The 24,336-nt window shown below is 42.6% G+C and overlaps 1 protein-coding gene across 7 annotated transcripts in view; it reads left to right on the top strand.

Annotated features, from left to right (window-relative positions):
- PDZD2 (PDZ domain containing 2) overlaps window positions 1–22,479 on the top strand; it is a 324,153-nt gene extending 301,674 nt beyond the window's left edge. For all 7 annotated transcript variants that reach the window (XM_034442438.3, XM_034442437.3, XM_087885630.1 and 4 more), the window contains 5 exons: window positions 2,620–2,737; window positions 9,265–9,366; window positions 12,637–12,901; window positions 13,979–14,113; window positions 16,643–22,479. In XM_034442438.3, the coding sequence (XP_034298329.2) occupies window positions 2,620–2,737; window positions 9,265–9,366; window positions 12,637–12,901; window positions 13,979–14,113; window positions 16,643–16,809 (787 nt within the window). In that variant the 3' untranslated portion in view covers window positions 16,810–22,479. The remainder of the gene's footprint in view (window positions 1–2,619; window positions 2,738–9,264; window positions 9,367–12,636; window positions 12,902–13,978; window positions 14,114–16,642) is intronic.
- Window positions 22,480–24,336: the final 1,857 nt, after the last annotated feature.

Below are 24,336 nucleotides of genomic sequence, written 5' to 3'. Positions count from 1 at the left end.
TAGGAGTGCTTGGGCATTTCAAAGCTCTAAGAATCACAGACTCAGATACTTAAAGAAACTACAAGTAAAGGTTATTTGAAGCCGTATTCTCCACCCAGTACCCAATTATATATTTTTTTTCACTCTTGCAGAATGAGTTGCCATAGTTTCTCCTGATTGACATCCAGTACAGGTAGTCCTTGACTTACAACTATTTATTTAGCAACCACTCAAAGTTACACAGCACTGGGAAAAGTGACTTACAGTTGGTCCGTGCACTCATGACCGTTGCAGCATCGCCATGGTTGCATCACCAAAATTAGGATGCTTGGCAACGGGCATGTATTTACGATGGGTGCAGCATCCCAGGGTCGCGTGGTCCCTCTTTGTGACCTTCCCAGCTGGCTTCTGGCAAGTAAAGTCAATGGGGGAAGCCGTATTTGCTTAACAACCACCTGACCAGAGGTGGGCTGCTGCTGGTTCAGACCGGTTCAGGCGAACTGGTTGTTCCGACCAGCGGCTGGGCCCGCCCACCCTCCCTGGCACTATCCCGTCCTATATAATCGCCGTTTTTTCAATTCTGCACGCATGCACAGAAGGCACACGTGCACATGTTCGAAATCCAGCAGGTTCTGACAGGTTCTGGAGAACTGGTAGCAGAAATTTTGAGTAGTTTGGAGAACCGGCAAACACCATCTCTGGCTTGTCCCAGAGTGGGGTGGGAGTGGAGATTTTGCAGTATTCTTCCCCTGCCACGCCCACCAAGCCATACCACGCCCACCAAGCCACGCCCACAGAACCAGTAGTAAAAAAAATTGAATTTCACCACTGGGGCAAACAGGTTGTTACAGTATGTGACGCCCATCTCTGCACATGATATACTGAACAACTGCAGTGGTTTGCTTAATAATTTGCAAAAAGGTCCTAAAATCAGGCATGGCTCACTTAACAACTATCTTGCTCAGCAACAGAAATTCTGATCCCAATGATCGTGTCAAGGACTACCTGTACTTTTTCCTCTCCAAAAGCACCTTTACCATTTCTGTACTTTTCTATCCATTTTCCTGTCCATTTTCTTCTTTCTTTTTCCTTGATTCCCCAGTCTCATTTCCTGTAAATTGAACTGCAGCAAATTCCACCATGGACCTTACTCTTGTTTCTGGCTTTTTAATAGTTAGAAATTTTAATAGTCTGTTTAATAGTCTGTTAATTCAAACTTTTTTAATGTTCAAAACCATATTGTTGCCATCATTCCTAGATGCATGAATAGAAGGGAAAGAAAAGGAATTGTGGCTTCAGTTTTCTACCTAATTCCTCAAAAGATTGTCTTTTGTTTTTAATCACATTCTTAGAATTAGCAGAAGCAAAAAAAAAGGAGAATCATTTCCAAATCTGTTAGATCAGGAATATGTCAGGAGAGTCCTTGTTTTTGTAAGAAAATAATATATAAAGGGAAGCAAAGTCTTTTTTAATTTTTTTTATTGTTTTTTAATTAATAAGAAAAACAGAGCAAACTTCAAAAATAATAGTGATGGTGAAAAATGCATTGCCAAAGAGAAGAAATAGAACGCATGAAAAGATAATTGTTTAATGCACTAGAAATATATACATACTTGAATAATATTTGCATTAGAAATGTATTCAGGTAATCCTCGATTTACAATAGTTCATTTAATGACCGTTCAAAGTTACAACGGCTCTGAAAAAGTGCCTTAAATTATGACCGTTTTTCACACTTACGACTGTTTTTCATACTTTTTTCACACGATCCTTACAGTCACATGATCAAAATTCGGATGCTTGGCAGCTGGTTCATATTTATGACAGTTGCAGTGTCCCGGGGTCAGGGGATCCGCTTTTGCGACCTTCTGACAAGCAACATCAATGGGGAATCCAGGTTCACTTAACAACCATGTTACTAACTTAACAAATGCAATGATTCACTTAACAACTGTGGCAAGAAAAGTTGTAAAATGGGGCAAACTCACTTTACAAATATTTCACTTAGCAGTATAAATTTTGGGTTCAATTGTGGTCGTAGCTCGAGGACTACCTATATATAAAATCGTAATTTATTGTTATAATGACATATATTTTCTTTTATCGTTGTTGTATTTCTTTCACTTTTTGTGTTAAAGCACTTTTTATGGGTTGGTTGTTTTGCTTTCTCTTTGACAATGTACTGTATATATCACCATGAAGGGAATCAAAGTCTTAATATTTGCGAATAGAATTTAGGTGGCTTTTTCTCTATAAAACCAAATTTTGTTCGGTATTACAATTATACTTCCTGGTCTTTTTCATATTTAGAAATAGCCATTCGAGATATTATAGCAATAGAACTGAGACTTATATACTGCTTCACAGTGCTTTACAGCCTTCTCTAAGCGGTTCACAGAGTCAGCCTTTTGCCCCCAACAATCTGGGTCCTCATTTCACCGACCTTGAAAGGATAGAAGGCTGAGTCAACCTTGAGCCTGGTGACATTCGAACTGCAGTCAGCCAGCAATCAGCAGAAGTAGCCTGCAGTACTACATTCTAACCACTGCGCCACCGCGGCTCTATTATCTGTTAATATTAAACCAGACATCTTCTTTCTTCAGTCTCATCCAATGTCATTTTGCATACGTTGTATTTTAGCTTGGATGAACTATTGGTTTCCTCTCTGGATCAGCAGAAATTGCAGTCCATTTTGTCTTCGGTGACAACGAAAAGCGATGTTTCTTCTTTACTTCAGGAAATCAAAGCACAAGCAGAGGTAAGCCTAGATACACAGCTACGCACATGGGTATCTATGTGTGGGTGTGTGAGTGTGTATCATCATTGTCTTTTAATGACCCAATAATCCCTTGCAGGATGGAGTCTGGGCAACTGAATGGAGCTGAGTGTTTATTGGCCGGATGCCCTTCCTGTCGCCAATGCGGAGTTATATTCAGCAGATATAATCTCAATGTGCCCAGAGAGAGAAATATCTGCCTCTATCTAGGATGGAACTCACAACCTCCTGATTGTGAGGCAAGAGCTCCACCTCTAGGCCACCACACCACTCTGGGGCGTGTGAGTGTGTACACACCCCTCCAATTCCTTGCAAAGCAGTTGGAAAGTAGTTTGAGAACACCTTCAGTTCTTTTTAGCCTCACAACACAGAGAAGATGCAAAGAACACAATGAGTCAATTGTGTGTTCCTCAACTTTCCCTTCATCTCACCAAGAGGAGAGGATAAAGACTATAATTCAATCAGTGGCCTGTCCCAAGCTATCATCCATTGCATACCCTGTTTCCCCAAAAATAAGACATCCCCTGATAATAAGCCCAATCGGGCTTTTGAGCGCCTGTGCTAAAATAAGCCTCCCCCTGAAAATAAACCCTTCCCGAAAATATTTAAACACAGAGCTGGAAATCAGGTAAGACGGCAAGAGGAGTCCCATCTTGCTCCACGCGCCCCAAAATAATAAGACCTCCCTGAAAATAAGGCCAAGCGCTTATTTCAGGGTTCAAAAAAATATACGACAGGATCTTATTTTCGAGGAAACACGGTAGTAACAGAAACACTTTCTTCCATTGACACAAAACTAAAATCAAATTGTCTTCTCCGCCTCCGTGTTTTCAGTAGATATGTGTCATGTCCCCTTCAAGTCTGAATCTGAGACAGAAGACGAACAGCTGACAGAGAGTGGGAGAGTGGCTCTGTTGACTGTGGAGGAAACTGAGGAAGGGCAAAGTCAGGCTGGGCAGAGGAGGGGAGAGATAGAACAAAGGAGAGGGGGTTCAGATGAAGACCAAGGCCCACCCCCTTCTCATCCTAGGGCACGCAGGGAAGAACGCAGAAGAGAGCAATGTGGGTTGCGTGGCTTACGAGGAAGGAAAGAGCCCCGATTCCCTTCACAAGGCACACCTGGGGATGGAGTTTAAAGGAGAAGCAGTTGGAAGGGCCGTTTGTTGGGAACAAACGCTGAATTAATCTGGCATTGAGAGTTGTGGCCTGCATTCCTGGCATTCCTCCTGACTGTTGGAATTATTGCCATGCTACTGTGTGCCTATCTTGTCTTGCTGGAATTATTCTTCCAGTCTGGAACTCATTATCTTGCCCTGCTGGAGTGATTGATTGTAGCCATTCTGTTTACAGCCTTTGGACTGGAGTATCTGCAGGTTTGTGGGAGAACTTTTCTCCAGACCGGAGAATAAAAGGGACTTTGGGGTCAAAGTTGGTGCCAATAAAGGGACTCATACCGGTTCTCTGGCTGTGTTGCCTTTGTGCCACGCTCCGGGTCATCACATATATTTGTCTGGGTTTTATAATAGGGGAAAAAAAAATCAGTAGGGTTGCTATGTTTGGGAAGCTATGTTTGCAAAAAAAATATACCAACAAAAGCACTGATATCTCCCAGAGGCTTTGCGGTCCTTTTTCTAAAATCCCATTATTGCATTTAAATCCCCTTGTGAGCTGTGAAGGTGAAATGAAAACAGTTTTGAAACTAGTAGCAATGATCTTGTTTAAATGTTGCTATGGGAGAAGTGGATTGGGAGAAGATGAATTTGAAACCATTTATACAGAAGGAGACACGGCTTAGGAAGAAGCCACAGAATTACTGTGTGGTAAGTGAGGTGGGATGGCCCTGTGAAGGTTTGAAGCCAGGAATCTGGAAGTGGGTGAAGAAGGAATTGCTGCCAAGGAGAAGATGAAGCTGTTCAGGAGGGCTGCGGAGCTGCAGTTATCCTAAGGGGGAGTGGGGCAGGGATGGGTTCTAATTTTTTTTTTACTACCGGTTCTGTGGGCGTGGCTTATTTTGTGGGTGTGGTTTGATGGTCATGTGACAATTCTTTAGGATTTAGCAGAGGTACTGGTCTACCAGGCTTTTAAGGCTTTGCTTGCAGAGCCGTACCGGTCTACCTATTTGTTTTTGGAGCGCACTGGTCTAAAAAAATGTTGCGATACGTCATGGGATGGCAACGTGATGCCGCGAGTTTGTCACCTGTGCTTTAGGGTGAAACCAGGGGTGAAATCCAGCAGGTTCTGGAGAACCGGTAGCGGAAATCTTGAGTAGTTCAGAGAACCGGCAAATGCCACCTCTGGCTAGCCCCAGAGTGGGGTGGGAATGGAGATTTTGCAATATCCTTCCCCCAGGAGTGGGGTGGGAATGGAGACTTTGCAGTATCCTTCCCCTGGGAGTGGGGTGGGAATGGAGATTTTGCAGTATCCTTCCCCTGCCACGCCCACCAATCCACGCCCACAAAACCGGTAGTAAAAAAATTTGAATTTCACCACTGGGTGAAACTGATTAGGATCTTGCCAGTTTCAGGCAGTAGTGCAAGCCAGCTGAGAGTGCTAATTAACTAATAAAAGTCACAGCTTGTTAACCAGCAAGCAGGTTCGGGAAAAGATAACTTGTTTCAGTAAGCTTTCCTCTCTGCTGTGGGTGGGGGTGAGGAGTAGATTCTGCAAAAGGAGAAAAGAAAAAAAGAAATACAAAAAAATATGGATTATGGACTCAACCAAGCCACCGTCTGCCGATACTGGATTTAACACCCGCTGAGATAGTATATCTCTGTGCAAATTGATTGAATCTGAGAATTCAGAGGTTGCAATTAGGGTTTCATCAAAAACCATCCTTTGCTGAAAGAATCAGTTGGATGTCTTCATTTGATGATATCCAACAACTTTTCATAACTAGTTTTCCTATCAGACTGCTCTTAGCTTTTAAGAAGGTTTTCTCTGGCCTTCAATCACCGTCTATCTTCTTGTAACATTAGTTCATTGCTCTGCGTTCTGCTTTCTGGAACAAGAGACAGTAGGCTTTAATCTTTGTGTGATATTTTTAAAAGTTTTTTTTCCTGAAATATTATCTTTCCGCAGGCTTTTTCCCCCCCTCACAGCTAACCATGTCCAGCTCCTTCAGTCTCTCTTCATAGGAGAGTAAATGCTCAAGCTGTTTGATGACATTTCTGCATACCATAACTTGAGGGTTCATATATGAGTAATTCCTCGAATAGGAGACTTCCCACAATCCCTTGGTTTTATTCCAGCACCTGATTAAAGCAAGTTTAATTGAGTCAGGTGGGCTTGGCATATCATGCCAAAATACCAAGACTGGATTATGTTCTCAGTCAAGAATAATCCAGAGTCATTCTAAGTATTTTCACATGGGTCTCGAGAGAAATTGTTTATTCATGCCAGTTTGTAAAAATCCAAGAACTCAAATATTTATGAAACCCAATGCTTTTTGGAAAATGGGCCATGTCTGCATATTTCCTCACATCTGCTATTAAGTCCAAAGTGGCACGGGAGCTGGAAAATATTATGCAATTCAGAACTTGTCCTTTTATAGTACAGAGCAAGACAATTCTCGAAAGTTTTCTAATTTTTCATCCTCTTGTCTTTCATTTCGGGAATCTTGAGCCAGGTTGTCATCTGGCTCATTCTCTGCTTTTAAAGAAATTAAAAATGGAACATTTTGTTTGGAATCTGTCAAAATATGTACAAGACCGCGAGATTTTTGTTTTTGTTTTTAAGGAAAATGTCCAAATGTGGAACTGACCAATTGCCCATTCAAGGTTCGCTGGTACCATTTTTTTGCTCCCTCAAAATTCTGCATGGTACCATTGAAATTTACCAACAAGCAACAAGTTTCCAACCGACTTTATTTGTGCAATTTATTTATCTGTCTACCATCTCAATCCTCATGGATTCTGAGTGGTTTATGTGTGTTAAAATATGAATATTTTGAACTGGGAACAAAATAAAGTAATTGCATGAGCCATCAGAGTACCTTAGTACACTTTTAAAATATTATTTTTTTTTAGTGAAACAGCGAAATAAAGGCTAATTACCTGAAAAATGCCAACCTTGCTTAGTATATTTTTGAACAACCAGGAAAAAAAACTTACCAAAAAAATGCATGGCTTCTGGGCCACAAAAGTTTGCCTATTTAGCAGATTTGGTCACATTCCTGGCAATTAGGATTCAAGTTAAACCCTATCTGGTCTGGCTGAACTGCTTCTGTAATAGAAATCTTTTATATCAGGGGTCCCCAACCCCCGATGGGACCGGCACTGGTCTGTGCCAGAAATAGGGCTGCGCAAACAAGTAAAGCCCCATCTGCGGGATGCAGGTAGCACACGCAACCAAACTCACTCTGGTCCGTGGAAAAACCTCTCCAGGGAACCGGTCCCTGGTGCCCAAAAGATTGGAGGCTGCTGCTGTTGTGACCTGTTGGCCGCTGGCCCCTCCATCAGCTGAATCAGAGGAGGAGGAAGTGTGGGAGTCAGGGTCAGCATCAGGGAAACCTGGGAGCTCCGAGGGGGAAGAGGGAATGGAACTGCCAGAGATAGAGAGACAGAAGCGGAGCCTGAGCCAGCCGTCTGCCCTCAGATGGAGAGTCAACAGCCCCCAGGTCTGCAGGTGGTTGATTAAGAGGAGAAGGAACAGCTGGGTCCAGTGCCTGACGCATGGCTGCGGAGAAGGCAGAGGAGAGGAGAGCAGTGGAAAGCCGTGGGCTGATCCTGGGGAAGGTAGAGCCACTGCTGCTAGCGAAGCCTCACCCTAGCTATGGGGATAAAAGGCGGGCAGTGGAGATGGATAAATATGGCAGACAAGTATTCATCTTACGGACAGACGGACAGACGGACGGACTTGTTAATCTGTGAGAGAAACTTTTTGCCAGGGCTGCCGGCATTCCTAATAAAGGAATCTTTTGAGTTCAGGTCAGAGGGTTTGTCGTGTTTGGGGAGCTGGGTCAGAACAGCTGCTTTATATTGGACTATGTCAATGCTAGTACCTGAATTTTAGCATTTTTATACTTCATTTTTATACTCCATGGTGGAACATAGGGTATTCCAGATTGGACTTAAAATAACAAACAAAGAACAATAAAAAGCAAAGAGGTCACTTGTCAAGTCATGTTTTCATTGTTCCTGTCCCCTTTTGGAATTCTTCTGTATCACAGGTTTGGAAATGCTAAACATTAGAAGTTGCACTGCCTGCCAGTAGAAATATTTTCCAGAAAGGTGAAACTGCTCTTGGGTATAGCCCATTCTTTTAAACCACAGCAAAACATTCAGCAAATAGTATGAAAAAGTAGTCAAATATTAACCTAAAATTAAAAGACTGGGAGAAGGTATAGGCCTTCACCTGAAGTCAGAAACTGGTGAATTTCCCTGGGCGTAGGTTTCCATAAATTGGGTGCTGTCACCAAAAAAGAACAAAGGGATGCGGTGGCTCAGTGGCTAAGACACTGAGCTTGTCGATCGAAAGGTCAGCAGTTCAGTGGTTCGAATCCCTAGTGCCGCATCACGGGGTGAGCTCCCGTTACTTGTCCCAACTTCTGCCAACCTAGCAGTTCGAAAGCACGTAAAAAATGCAAGTAGAAAAATAGGGACCACTTTTGGTGGGAAGGTAACAGCATTCCGTGCTCCTTTGGTGTTGAATCATGCCGGCCACATGACCATGGAGTTCGGACAGCGGTGGCTCTTTGGCTTTGAAAAGGAGATGAGCACCGCCCCCTAGAGTCAGGGGGCAGTGCTCATAGCACATATGTGTGAAGGGAACCTTTACCGTTAACTTTTAAACCAAAAAAGATCCTAGTCACCTACTTATTCACTTTGCCTTTCACAAACCTGAAAAAGATCCTCTGTTGATCATCACATATCATCACATAGCACCAATGGGAGATGGAGATAGGACCCTAACAAATAATATTTTGATTTCTCTGTCAGGTGCTTTAAATTGCTTAGAGGTAGCTCAGTTCCTAATGAGATGGGTTCCCATCATCAAGTCCAATCCAAGACTTTGTGCACAGGGTGAAGTTGTACAATGTGGGGCACCTCCACAACTCAAAATTGAATGGCTGGACACAAGTTTTGCTCATGTGCTTTGTGTAGTCCACATGTGCCTGTCAGTCCATTTCTACTTTTCATTTTATTACTGACCTGACGGATGGATGTCTGTGCCTGGGCACTGAAAATTAATTCCAGGCCTGAACTCTGGAAGAGGCACCTTGAACTAAAGCTGTGGTTTATTTGAGTTCTTATACTTTTTTTAGTGACATTAAATATACTCAAATCTCTTCTTCACGTCTTCCCTTTAATTTCTGAAATTGAAGTTATTTTAAGATTTAGACACTTCTTTAAAAAAAAATAAAATGCCAGATTCATTTTCCAGGCATTTTGTTTAAATTGTGGAGTATGTTCTTTCAAGGGTTTTTAATCTTTGCATATTTTGTCTTGTCTCCTTCTCTCCCCTCCCCCCTTCTCTTCCTTCCCCTCCCCCCTTTTTTGGGGGGGGATCAGAGCAAAGAAGATATTTACTTTGTAGTCTTGAATAAAGAGGAAGGTTCTGGGCTGGGATTTAGCGTCGCTGGAGGAATAGACCTGGAACAAAAATCAATCATCGTAAGTGGTGACTGCATCTTTCTTCTAAGTGGGTTGCAAAGCCAGCTGGAAATTAGATCGAGAACTCTTAAGTCATGTGTTAGCGGTACAATCCTATTGTGGACGTTTGCTTGCTTCATTTTGTATCCCATCTGTTGATGCTATCAGAGAGGCGAGTGGGCCTGCGTGCCAGATAAACTCTGATGCACACAAGTTTGCCAAGGTAAGTCTCTGTGTTAGGCTCACACAGATCTTGGAGACTGGAAATCCTTAACATTAGCTCCATCCAAGCCTTATCATAGTTCCAATCATATGCTTTGTATTCCAAGATTCCCAAACTGTACTTGGTCTTTCTACTGGGACCTGGAAAAAACTTTTAAAAGGGCTGCAAGAAATTACATTAACTAAACATTTGCGGCTTATATGAACTGCAACTACCCACCTACGTACAGCAATGTTTAGATTTTTGGCAATATCAAATGGAATCTTACTCATGTGATCCAAATTTATTTATTGAATTTGCTTCAATAAACGGAAGAGTGAGGAAAATTTCTCAGGGACAACTCTCACCCTGGTCATCACTTCTTTACCCTCCTACCATCGAGAAGGAGATAATAGAAGTATAGCCAGCCGCACAAACAGGCTGAAGAACAGTTTTTATCCGTGGGCTGTCAGATTCCTGAATGAGAAATAACACCATAACTACGTAGTATGATGGACTGCAGGGCCGGCGCAATGTGTAACGTGTTCACATTGGTGCAATAGGACTGGATGTTTTGTTAATATGATTTATTGGGTTAGGGATTTTCTGTCTTCACTGTGAGTTGTATTGTGTTGGGGGTGGGGAGTGCACTGAAGGGAGCTCAAACAATCTCATTGTACATATGTTGTGCACTGACAATAAAGATTGGAAATTGAAATTTGTTTCTAGGTGTATACCTCAATGATTTTATTTTTGCTCAGCTACAGCCTTTTGACCCAAGATAGTTTTGGGTGGATTTGAATTTATTTTGTTTTTATTTATAGTCCATTCAGGAAGTTCAGTGCAACTTGCTGATTAGTATTTCTGTGTGTTTTTCTGAATGATTCCATGCATTTTACAGAAATTCTTCAATGGTAGAGGTGAATTCCCTTGAGACTGAAGGCAAAGCCTTTCTCAAGTTAAGTCCAGTGGTTTGCTATTGTCTCCTTTCTGGTGTTTTACAACTTTCCCCATCAGCTTTGGGACTTCCAGGTGTCTCCCATCCAAGTACTAAACAAGTCTAACCCTGCTTAGCTTCTCAAAGTCAGCAAAGGTCAGCTAAATGCTGCCACCTGCTGGGACACTAAGACTAGGATCGTGTCAAAGGTGGGTTTGGCTTCAGTGAAGCTTCGGATGAAATTGTTTTGAAGCTGCAAGCAAAGTGAAGAAGCTGCCATGTTATTTTGCTTATTATTTTGGGATTTCCTCTGGTATTTCCCTTTGCTGGAAGTAAATGGAGAAATCTTCAAACCAGCCTGGAGGCAAACTGCATAATTTCTGCCCTTGAACGAGGCAAAGAGCATCATTTTTCTGGAGCAAAGAATCTTGTTACCCCAAAATGCACCTCCCCCCCCCCCCGTTTTCCCCTTTCCACTCAAAATCATCTTCCAAAAAAGTGTGTATCTGTCTCAGGAATTTGGCTCAAAAATATTACAAGAAGCATCTGTTTTAAACATTTAGAAGCATTTGGTTCTGAGTTTGGCTGACATTCCTACAGAGTGCTATATTATCTTTCCATCAACTTCCACGGAGACTTGGCTCACATGATCAAATTCATCTCCATTGTGTAGCTATTTGAGAATGGGGCAGGTGGTTTGGTCTGTTTCACTATGAGTTGGTACCCTTTGGGCAAGAGAATGCATTCCTTTGCTCTCTGTATTATGCCTGGCTTGGAAGCTTCTCCAAGGACAGAAGGCTAGCCTAGATTGGCCCTTAGGTAGCTCCAGTTGTTTAGTCCACAGGAGTGCAATGGCTCAGAGGTTAAAGGCACCGATCCTTTAGCAATGGGTTTGCTGCCCCATTGCTGGGCTGGCGTGGCCTAGTTGGCCACCTGCACCATGGCGGGGGGGGCGTTTTTCGCCCTCCCCAGGCTCCGGAGGCTTTCCTTGAGCTTCCGGGAGAGCGAAAACAAGGTCGCTCCGGTAGGCCCAGTTTTTGACCTCCCAGCCCCACCGTGCAGCCCCTGCACTTACCTGGAATATGAACAGGCCGCTTGGAGACTCCTGGGAGGGGAGGGGTGGAGTGCGAGGGGTAGGGTGGGCGTGGCTAGGGATGGCATTTGTGGGTTTGCTGAACCCTGGCGATCCTTGGCTAGAGGATTGCCCGAACCCTGTGGAACCCCCAGGAGCCTACCCCTGCCCAAGCACCACACAAGAATGTGAGCTCCCGTTCCTTGCCCCAGCTCCTGCCCACCTAGCAGTTCAAAAACATGCAAATGAGAGTAGATTAATAGGTACCACTTTGGTGGGAAGATAACAGCATTCTGTGCATCTTTGGCATATAACCAAACTGGCCCCATGACCACAGAAAATGTCTTCGCACAACTCTGGCTCCCTTACGAAGAAACGGAGATGAGCCCCATGCCCTAGAGTTGGACACAACTGGACAGGGGAAACTTTTACCTTTACCTTTTTTTAACCTTTTGAAATACATGATGGTCGGCTTCCAAAAACTATGTCTCTAATTAACAGTATCAGGGAAGTTTTCCATAATAAATGGGGCTGCCAATTTACATATTCACTAGATTTATTGGCCTTCGTTTTTAACCAGCTGATCATTCAAGATGCCGTTGTTTCTTTAACATTTGCTTTGCCCTAGATTGGGTCTTTTATATTTCTTAGTAAATTGACAAATGAAATTCTACAGCCGGGATTCTTAATAATAGGAGCCAGATTTTGTTAAATTGGATATTATCTCACATTTCTTCCAACAGTTCAAAAGGCACCATTACTGAACTTCTGTTCACGTGAAGATTTTTAGAAAACCAGGAGGCCAAGTGTTCTAGTCTCACCTTGGGCATAAAGCCAGCTGTGTGACTTTGGGCCAATCACTGTTTCTCAGCCCTAAGAAGCAGGCAATGGCAAACCACTTCTGAAATATTGCTAAGAAAGCTGCAGGGTCTTGTCCAAGAGTTGCCAAGAGCCAAGACTGACTCGAAGGCACTCACAAATCAATTACCGGTAGTTAAACTGAGAAAAGGATAAGCTTTAAAATCTGCTAACAGTTCTTTGATCCATTGACAATCTTCATCCTAATGTGTCTTCTTGAAGGTCCATCGGGTGTTTTCCAAAGGGGTGGCTTCCCAGGAAGGGAAAATTCACCGTGGTGACCTCATTCTTTCTATCAATGGCACTTGTTTGGCGGGTTCTGTCCATGGGGATGTCCTCAACGCGCTCCATCAGGCCAGGCTCCATAAATATGCCATCGTGGTCATCAAGAAGGAGAAAGACAGAGGAAGGATGCCTCCTCGGAGCAATGAAATGCCTACTTCGGATAGGCCAACTTTGGTGGCTACAGCCACAGGAAGTGAAGCAGGTACTGTACAATATGGGTTAAGTACAGGGGTGGGCTGCTGGGGGTTTGCAAGGGTTCGGGAGAACCTCTAGCTAAGATTCTGTGCAGTTCGGAGGACCCCCAAATCCCACTCCTGGCTGGCCTCCCCTCCCAGGAGTCCCCATATGGCCTGTTTTGGATGCAGGTAACTGCAGGGTGTGCGTGGTGGCTCGGGGTGGGTGGAAAACGGGCCTACCGGAAGTTCAGGAAAGCCAGAAATGGAGGGCCTTCGGAGCCTGGGGAGGCTGTTTTCGCCCTCCGGAGGCTCAAGGAAAGCCTTCGGAGCCCGGGGAGGACAAAAACACCCCCACCCCCTGCGGTGGTGCAGGAGGCTAACTAGGTCACGCCCACCATGGCCATGCCCACCCACTCACCAACCAGGCAGAGAATCCCTTGCTAAAATTTTTGAAGCCCACCCCTGGTTAAGTAGGGTATGAAATGAATTCACCGACCCCTCTACTCTCTTAAGCAGTGGTGGGGAGAGCTGCCCCCGTAGGACTCATACTCCAGTTATAAACTTTTGGATGGAGTAGGTGAAAATTTGAAAATACATTCAATTGTCAATTGGAATCCTTTAGTATCCAGATAATCCTTTGAAAAAATAGGGAGATGCTTAAATCTTTCAGGCCAAATCCAGAACCGAACTGCTAGATTTTCACCCAGGGCCGTTGGACATCTGACAGTGGCTCTCAGCTTTTGGTTTATAAATCAGATAATAAATACGAACATTTTACTCCCAGAGACATTTAGATTTATATGCGTTCGTATAATCCAAGTTCAAGTATTCCGACAGCATTGCTGGAGCCCTGCTGCCACAGCTAAAAATGAAGTCTCCGATGGTCTGCTCTCCATTTCAAAAATAGAAATAACATAAGGAAGGAATGACTGCAAAATATGATTTATACTTTCCAAAGATTTGGAAAACCAGACGTGCTTCTGGTGTACTGTCAAGTCTGTTTTGTGCTCTCTGTAGTATGACCTCTTATAGATGATTAACCTATATTTGATCATAAGAGCGAGGTTTTTTTCTGAATTTTTTTTTTCTTTCTCTCTCCAAAGGTCCAAGCGGAGACCTGAATGGGGCCATTTGTGTTGAACTTTTGAAGACTTCTGCTGGCTTGGGTTTCAGTCTGGATGGTGGGAAAGCTTCAGTATCTGGAGACAGACCTTTGCTGATCAAAAGAATTTTTAAAGGTAACTTGGACCGTTTTCTGAAAATCCTGTTTTTTCCTCCACTAAAGAAAATGCATTGCCCTCTTTGCAAGTCTGAACGTGCCCTATTTAGGGCACAAATTTCCTGCATAGCTTTTGCAGAATCAAAAAAGGAGACCTCTCCCCCTACCCAAACAAAATATTGATGTCAGCATTAACAAAAGGATGCACTCTGGAATCACTTCCTGATAGTTGTACTGTTCAAAATTCCAGCTTGATTAGATCTCACTCAACAGACCAGCCAATTCCTAATCTGCTTTCTCTATGTCATTTTCGTCACCCTGTTTATCAGAAATGTGTTGTGGCCTATCGGCTGCCAGCAGAGCTAGCAGCAGAGTCAGACAAGGAGGAAGTTGAGGGAGAGCCTGGGCCAGCTTCGGAGCCTTTGGAAGGCTCTGTTGTGATCTAGGCTTCCTGAGTCATTAAAACACACGAGTAGTCCCAAAAACCTCTTTTATTGCAACAGCTGTGAATTACGTTCATTCACAGCTGTCCTAATTAGTTGCAAAAAGTCCTTTGGGAGAAGTCCTTTGGGATAATCACCAACCTTTATTTCCCTTGACACACTGCCAAAGACCTACTTGGCAAAGCCACACAGAGTCCAGAATCAAACAGAGATGCCGACTGGGAACAGAATTAACAACGTTGCTTTCCTGCAAAGGGCCCACGTGCCTTTGTTCCTCTTTTAAGCCTTATGGGAGGGGCCAATCACCTCCAGGCCTTACTCCCGAGTCGTCCCTTTAGTTTTAACTGTTCTTGCCTGCTGGCAGCTCTGCGCATGCGCGCATTAGGAACAGGCTCCTCCTGTTCCTCTGGCTCTCTGATGTCCGACTTTGAAGGCTCCGAAGTCCACGCATAACTCCCAGATGGCCCTGGCCCCATCTCTGCCTCCGATGCAGAGCCCTTCCCCAGACTCCAGAATTGGCCCATGTTCCTCCCCAGCCTCCTCACTGTCCGACTCCGCTGTCAGCTCCACAGGCTGCTGGCAGATCACAACAGGCTCTGACAAGGAAACAGCATTAGAGACAGAGGCAGAGCTGGGGCCTTCCTTCCTCCCCCAGGTGGAGAGGCAGCTGTCTTCAGGGCCTGAGCTGAGTGAGGGGGAGGAACAGATGGGGCCCATCTGAGATGCGCGTATGCGCAGAGTGGAAAGGAGAGGAGAACAACGGAAAGCAATAAGCCGGCTCTCAGGGAGAGGCAGACATGGATGCTAGCCAGTCCTTCCCTGGCTGGGAAATAAATAGTGGGGGTTTGGGAATGGCCGGTTGTTGCAGACAACCGTTCGTTTCTAGTATACAGCAAGCAATTCGGATTTCTTGGATAAGCGCTCCATGGCTTAGGACCTGGTTACTTACGGGACCGCCTACTACCATCAACAGCCTCCCACCGACCAGTACGCTCCCACAGAGAGGGGCTCCTCCAGGTGCCGTCGGCCAAACAATGTCGGCTGTCGGCCCCTAGGGGGAGAGCCTTCTCTGTGGGGGCACCGACGATCTGGAATGAGCTCCCCCCAGAGATACGGAGGATTCTGGATCTGCGCACCTTCCGCCGCGAGCTGAAGACGCTTTTATTTCATCAAGCTGGCCTCGCCTAAATCTTCTCCCTTTTAAGTGTAAATTTTAAATTTTTTAATGTATTTTAAAATATGGGTATTTTAAATTATGGGTATTAATTCAGCCAAATTTATTTAATTCATTTTATTCGATTTTAAATTTTGTATATCTATGTGTTTTATTTCATGGCTGTGCACCGCCCTGAGTCCTTCGGGAGTAGGGCGGTATAGAAATTCAATAAAATAAAATAATAAAATAAATAAATAAAATAAACCCAGGTTTGTTGGGACTAAATATGTTTGGCTTTTTTGTTTATCCACACGAATAAAAGACTGTCCCTACCCTGTTTGAAAAGGGCTTTGTTTTTACTCGTGAGTAAGTGGCTTATCATTATTTGCTAAGGCTGGGTCAGAACAAAATGCTCGGTGCATCTTTCAAAGAAAATAGCCTATAGAGGTTTTTGTACATGAACTGTAATGTACTGTACAGGTAGTCCTCGATTTACGACTACAATTGAGCCCAACATTTCTGTTGTTAAGCCAGATATTTGTTAAGTGAGTTTTGCCTCATTTTACGACCTTTCTCACCCCAGCTGTTAAGTGAATCCCTGCAGCTGATAAATTAATAATGCAGTTGTTAAGTGAATCTGACTTCTGCATTGACTATGCTTTTCAGAAGGTCACAAAAGGGTATCACATGACCCTGGGACCCAGCAATGGTCGTAAATATGAACCAGCTTTCCAAGCGTCTGAATTTTGATTCCATGATCATACGGATGCTGAAAAGGTTGTAACTGTGAAAAATGGTCATAACTCACCTTTTTCCAGTGCCGTTGTAACTTTGAATGATCACTAAATGAACTGTTGTATGTTGAGGAACTAGCTGTGTTTTAACTCTAGAAATAATGCATATTTTTCAGTGTTTCTACCAATCTGCACTGTGATGTTTCTGCCAACAGGTGGTGCTGCTGAACAAGCTGGAAAACTGGAAGCGGGTGATGAAATTCTTGCGATTGGAGGAAAATCCTTGCTTGGACTCATGCACTACGATGCGTGGAACATCATCAAGTCTGTCCCAGAGGGGCCCATTCACCTGCTGATCAGGAAGCATCGGCCGCCAGAATGACGGAACCCAACCCCTGAGTTCCGCTTCCCTTTTGAGCACAACCTTAACCAGTTTTGTTTGCCAGGAGCCGGAATGGTGGTATCTGGGATGTTATTCTCCTAGGTCAGAATGGTTTAATCAGCCGAGAAGCATCACGATACATTTGCAAAACTGGTGTTGAGTGTCAATATGGTCAGGCAGCTACCCCACGTTTGGTCCTCCTTAGAGGGCCTATGGGCACAGTTTGGTTCTCTTAATTGCAATCGACTTGTTCATGGAGAAAAGATAAACAAACCAGAACTTCGAAGGAACGCAAGTCATCACAGTGGCTGCTGGATGCAGTGATTCTCTGGATAGGACAGGGGTCAGCAACCTGTGGCTCTGGAGCCGCATGTGGCTCTTTCACCCCTCTGCTGTGGCTCCCAGTCACTCAAAATATGCGTCATAACCGCCAATGTGCAACACCCGCCAGCACGCGATTTATTGAGCTTTTCAACCCCTGGTAGGCCAACCATGGATAAATCCAAGGAAAGAAAAGTTTCAGAAGAAAACAGAACATTTATAATTCAACTACATATGCTAGTTTTGTGGCTGCTCAAGAAATAGTCAGGCACAAGAAGGGTTTTGTGGCTCCCGGTGTTGTCTTTTCTGTGGGAAACGGGTCCAAATGGCTCTTTGAGTGTTTAAGGTTGCAGACCCCTAGGATAGGAGGTGCAGCAGCTCATAAAAGCTGACCTAAGCAAGGAACTGGTTTCATGTGTTCCTGTTTTGCAAATGGTATCTTTCTTTCCACCCTCACGGAAGGTGGCATAATTTCTTCCTTCTTGCTGAATTCTTACTCAGTCTTTCCCACAGGCACTCAGAAGCAATGCTTTGTGTTTATGGTCTGCTGCTCCCTCTTCAGTACACCCAGGGAGTGCGGGAAACATAGGATATGAAAAGGCTACGAAGGATTGGATGCAAAATGCACCTGCCATGTAGCCTGAATAGCTGATACCAACTATACAAATCCAGAGCAATAGGGGTGGGGGGTGGGGGAGATCCCTGCATTTTATAAATTAAATCAATGGCTTTCTGTGTCTTTTGCTTTTAATGCCAAAGACGGCACAATAAAATATTTTGCATTGGTTCTATGGAAGGTTCGGTAGAATACAGGGGGCAAAGAAACAAACAAACAAACAAAAAATAGGATTTCATTTGGTTTCTTCTTATTACAATGAAGAGTTTTGGTATCTTATTTCCATCACACGGGGTGATAGTTCCCAGCATTTGTAACTCACTGAAGATGAAGCTCTCAGATTCAGTTCTGGGCATCTCCAACTGAACGGTCTTGGATATCAGAACCTGCAGACCTGGAAAAGGATTTTGCCAAAGATCCAGAAGAGCTGTTGCCAACTTGAACAACAAATGCTTAGCTTAGAAGGACCAGTGGCCTGATTTGGTGAAAGACAGCTTCATATATTGATCTGGAAGCCACTGCCCGCCCCCCCAAAGGACACCTCAGGTTTAGCCATGAACTCATTTTCATGGTCCTTCTTAAACTCTTAGCACTCAAAGAGAAGTATTTGCCGTAAATTTTGTAAACCGATAACTATTTATTGGGAAACGTACTATGTATTAGGAAACCTGAGTGTCTTTTAAAACGTCTGAATGATTTGAATGTGTCTGTCTGAAATTTTTACATTTTGTAACTCAAACTGAGTGATGAAATTGTCCAATATGGATGACTGCAAGGGTTTTCTAGATATACCAGGTAGTTTTGACTTCAGCTGCTTTTGTGGATCCAGCATGCTTTTAGTTTTAAAAAAAAAATGAGAATGTCTGGGGGGGGGGAGGGATATGTGTTTTCTATTGTGGAGGTAAGAATTTTTTGAAGACTTGGGAAATGTTAATGAAAATGTCTCAACTGTCAACATTAAATCACCAAATCTGTATGTGACACTATATGCACATTGGAGAATAGATACAGGGAGAAAATATAATTAGAAACAAATGTTGTGTTTCTAGGACAGTTTAGTAGGAATATAATGTTCAGTGTTTATCATTCAAAATCACAGTTATTGGCCTCTAGAATTTAAATTAGAGGAATTTTAGAAAAATGGGTCTAGCATCTTCCTAATGTTGAGGGAGATACACGTTATTAAAATAAGGCAGTAAACCCAGATCGCATTTTTAAAGAAATGTACTCTTGATTTGTCTAAAATCGCATTCAATACTTCTGAGATGAAATGGAAGGAACAAGTTAATAAGACGGTTTCAGTCATGAAAGTGAAGATTATTTTAGTTGTGCTCTATTCCTGATTACTACATACATGTATCCATTGTTTTTTGTTTGTTTTTGGGTTTTTTGTTTTTTTTTTGCAATGATATGAAATCATTTGCTGTCACCCACTTCATTTTTACTTCATAGTCCTTCTAGTCTAGAGCTTGTATTTCCAGATTGTTCCTCATGTAAGAGATCACCAGATCTGAACTGCATGGCTTTTTTTGAAGATCTGCCAGGTGCTGCCACCTGCTGCGGCTTTCAAAACAAAGAGAAGAATTATAAATCCTGGCCTGAAAATGTGGGTTTTCTGGATTTCAATTCTACATGGCCATAACTTCCAATTCTATTCTAAAATGTTGGTTTTAGCAGTTTTTTGTGCCTCTGTGGTAGCAGTTTCTTAAATAGACGGTTAAAGATCCTGTGTGATTGTACGTGTTCCCTCTAGATTGTGGAAAATGTGTGTGTTAGTTCACCATCTCAAAATGAACAAAAATTACTTTTATGTACACACTTCATCACAGTATCACATGCACTACTTCTGAATACTTCTCACATAGTCAAAGCACATGCCTGACAAATCATTTTAGTGGAGAAATTATTTTAGGCAGAGAGCTAAATGTAAAGGCGGTTGGCCTGGTTTTATTTTGTCTTGTTTTTAAATAAACCAGGATGATTGTGGGGGTGGGGAGGAGGTGGTTGGGAAGAGGCAGGTATCAGCACAAAGCGGTATGATAATCCTTAAATAAATTGTGGGGGGGAGAATTAGTTTTTAAGGAAATGATAAATACTGGAAATTAATTAAATATATATCTTGTTCCTGTTGCCTTAAATTCCTACGTCAGTATCAAACCCTCAATTCCGGATTTTGAACACCAAATGAGATTTATATTTATGACAGACCCGTCTACACCGAGCCATATCGCCCTTGTGGTGAGTGGATTTATTTTGTGTATTTGTTTGAAGCCACATATTCACAGGATGAGGCTGAAAACAGTAAAAAATGGCAGCTGCAACCAATGGGATTCAAGCAAAACCTCATTTTTATGTGCATCAGGATGTACCTAAAAAGAGGCGGGGCTTTGCACGAGCACAGTCTCTGTCATGGCTTTTGGGGAACCCCCTACAGATGATCCCAATCCATATGGGCATTTACGAGAAATGCTTTCAGGAAAAAAAATGCATTTAATGGAGATGGATTGCAAATGGATTGCAATCCTGTTGGTATGACATACAGTATTTAATCTAGTTAGCCCCTAACTCAAGTCGTATATTTTCCAGCACCTTAGACAGCTCACCAACTTGCTAGCTCTATCAAAAAAAAATCACCATTTCAACCAATTAGCACCATTGTATTCCGCAGCCCTATTCACTTTCTGCAGGAAAGGACTTAGTAGGCCACAAATCACTATAATGAGGTTGGCAAGGCCAGGCCTCATTATACGATCAGTCCCTTCCCTATTGGTTAGGCAGGCAGCAGAGGGTGGAGCTTGGGGCTCTGCAACCAATCAATGGTTGAGAGGAGTTTTCTGCAAAGGCGAAGTTTGTTTTTTTTCAGAATCTCTGTATTCAGTTCTTTTCCTCTCAGAGGATTGGAGCAGTTTGTAATCTGAGGCTGAAGGGAGCTTAAACATCCACTTCCGCTCCCATATTAATGTTTGTATAAAAGACCAGTTTCCATAAAATACTTCCGCCTCCTTCCCCAGTGGTCCTAAAGTGAATTGGTCACATGACCAAATGCCATGGTCGTAAAGTGACCAGTGTGGTCATTAAATGAACCCAAGGCTTCCTATGGGTTGTTTTTGCCAAAAAACAGAAGTAAACACTGGTTTTTAGAAAATAACCATCAGAAAACACAATCACGTGACCTCAGGATGGTCATAAATGGTCACAAATGGCCATAAATGTGGCCCGGTGGTGGAGTTCTTGAAAAGTCATATGACCGGGGGGGGGGGGGTGCTGACCATCAAAGCTTTGCATTCAGATCATAAGTACTCCCCCCAGGTAGTCCATCAGAACTTCAAACAGTTGCTAAGCAACCGGTTGTAAGTCAAGGACTATCTATCTTTATACAGAAATGCTACATTTAAATTCAGAATCACTGTCTGTAAATCTTCCTCAGCTTGCTATTTCCATTTTCTTTTTCCTGTCAGAAGAGTGAGTTATCTCACGCTAGTGCCACGCAGAAGCATAGGAACTACAAATCCCAAAATTCTGTAGCCTAATATGGCCAAAGGTACTCTGGTACTTTGTAGTGCTGATATAATTTTAAGTTAGAGCACTCTGGCAGCTAAAATTTGAGCACTGGCTGATACGTTGTCTACCATTGAACTGTGGGCATGCTTGTGTTTTTTTCCCAAATTGTTAGGCTAAAGACAGCTTTAAATTAAGACGCTTCGTGTACGAATTCGCCATCAGTCACTTGATGTATACATGAAAAGTGAACTTAATGTATTGTAATTTTATAAATATTAATTTGGAATCATGACAAGGGTATTCTGAGTGTATTCAGACTGTGTAAGTCCATCTGTTTGCCAGACACAAAAGTTAATTATGTGAAAAAATGAATATCGTTTAAAAGTTATGATTAATTTTATTTTTAATGCTGTTGTTTTTTTTTACCTTGCTCTAGACATCAATTATCAGTCCCTGTTACTGATGAGCTGTCATCTTGATAATAATAATTTTGGATTAGTGGGATCTGAAATTAGCATATCGCAGACGCTGGGTGGAATATATATTTATCATGTCATAGAAAGTGGCACCTTGTAGGAATTAATTGAAAAAGCAAATTGTACAGGAACACAATGGAAAGTTGGGAGAACTCAGAACCAAGCCACAATTGAGGAGACTGTAAACATGGATTATACAAAGCAAACTTAGACGCTTAGCAGGTTAATTTCTACCTTTGGAACATTTATGGGACCTGACAGTCAGCCACAGTCAAACATGGGTTTGCTACTCCCTCTTAACCAGGGAGTGTGGCGGTGTGTGTCAAAAGAGTCAAAATGGCCTCCACAACCGAGCAATCAAAATGCATGAAAAAAGGGGGCGGGGCTTTGTGGGGCTACAGCTGCCATCTTGACTTCTTTTTACTTCTCCTGCCAACACCACTGCCTCTTACCCTTTTGTATGAAACAGGCCACAATTCTGTGTGGGATTTTTTTTTTTAAACTGCGACACATTACTTCCAGTACGATGTTGTATATTAACACTGTCGTTTTTATAAATATGTCCTTTGTGTTCAGATTATTTTTAAATGCCTTGTTGTAAAAAGATAAGTGCAATAATAGGACGTAGACTGTGTACCTTTCCAAATGTGCTTTACTCCAATTGTCTGAACGAGCATCTCTTTAAAAAAAAAAAAAAGTTTCACTGCAGGTTTTTTTTTTTAGTGACTTCTGAAAATAAATAATAATGTTACTTTATTGGGTTACTATTGGTGTTGAAATACAGGAATCTTGAACCTCATTTTTATTTTCCAACGTGTTACTCATTTTACAGTGTTGACACATTGTGCTAAACTTTAATTTGCTCACTTATGGTTTGTTTAAATCGTAGTGGGCTAGGTTTGGAAAATGTACTAGCGCATAGGATGGTTGAAAGGCCCACATTATACCCAAAAGGATATACGTAAAAAAGGGCTCCCAAGACAGGTGCTCAGTGCTGGAGGTGCCTGATGGATTAAGAAGACTTCATCCCCACCCCATCTGTCTCTTAGTTCTGGGTTCAGTATAGTTTTAAAATCTTAATCCATGTAGTTTTAATGTTTTAATATTTTAATTATTTTTCTACTTGTGTAATTTGTAAGCTTTCCAGAGTTACCTTATAGGAGAAATAGGTGACATAAATATTAAATACATACATACATACATACATACATACATACATACATACATACATGTGTTAGCAGGGGTGTCCTCACCAAGGTGTCAAAATGGATTTTTTTCTCTATTTACAAAAATGGCCTTTTTCCCTCATGGAGGGCATATCCACTGAAACACAGTATTTTACCTGGAAATTAACTCCCCCTCCTTCACCCTCCTGATATTTCTACTGTCTTAGTGGTGCTTTTAAGGGGACCCAAGATTACTCTTGCAAAACAGTAAATTATATTTGCTTTGAAACATGTTAGCTTCCAATTTGTTTACCTCTTATTAAAATATTTTTTTTAAAAAAATCAGTCAATATAGAAAATCTAGGGAATAGATTTTTAGGGAATAGAAAACAAGGGAGGTGGTGGCTCAGTAGCTAAGATGCTGAGCTTTTCGATCAAAAGGTTGGCAGTTCAGCAGTTCGAATCCCTAGTGCTGTGTAACCGGGTGAGCTCCTGTTACTTGTCCCAGCTTCTGCCAACCTAGCAGTTCGAAAGCAGGTAAAAAAAGCAAGTAGAAAAATAGGGACCACCTTTGGTGGGAAGGTAACAGTGTTCCGTGCGCCTTTGGTGTTTAGTCATGCTGGCCCCATGACCACGGAGACGTCTTTGGACAGCGCTGGCTCTTCGGCTTTGAAACAGAGATGAGCACCACCCCCTAGAGTTGAGAACAACTAGCACATATGTGTGAGGGATACTTTTACCTTTACGGAACAGCAAACAAGGATTGAGAGCCCTCTATTCAATATTCTCAATTTGTTTAAAGAAAACTAGGAGACTGTGAGTTTTAGTCCAACCTTAGGCAAGAACACAGGGTTGGTGACTCTGAGTCAGTCACTCATCCCAAGTCACGTTTAAATATATATATATACTTGCCAAGAGAACTGCAGGGACTTGTCCAGGCGATGTTCAAGTATCAGACACGATTGAACAGAAGAAAAAGAATGTCTATGGAGATTCTCAGTCATCAGGGTCATGGTTGTCCCAAAGGTGCTTTTTCAAAAGACAACTGGACTTTGTTTTTCCTTGAAGATATTTTGCTTCTCATCCAAGAAGCATCTTCAGTTCTGACTTCAGGTCAGAACTGAAGAAGCTTCTTGATCAGAAGAGAAATGTCTTCAAGGAAAAACGAAGTCCAGTAGCCCTTTGAAAAAGCACCTTTGGGAGAAGAAAAAGAAATAGTTTACCCACTAGGTGGCAGCAGATACAGCAATAGGTAGGTATAATGGTATAGTAAAGGAACCATAGACACAGTTTTGCAGTTCTGATTTAATAGTATGTCTCAAACTTCAGAAACAAACATTTTCTGAAGAGAAACACTTTCTCAAGCTAACAGCAGCTTTGCAACTAGTTTCTAATGTATTGTACGCTGTTGGAGATTTGCATTCATCTATGCTCATGAACATAACCA

Source organism: Pantherophis guttatus, chromosome 2, assembly GCF_059756535.1.
Source record: "Pantherophis guttatus breed Tessera chromosome 2, ASM5975653v1, whole genome shotgun sequence".
Classification (NCBI taxonomy): Eukaryota; Metazoa; Chordata; class Lepidosauria; order Squamata; family Colubridae; genus Pantherophis; species Pantherophis guttatus.
The sequence above is the reverse complement of the archived record's forward strand: the minus strand, read 5'-3'. Positions and strand labels throughout refer to the sequence as shown.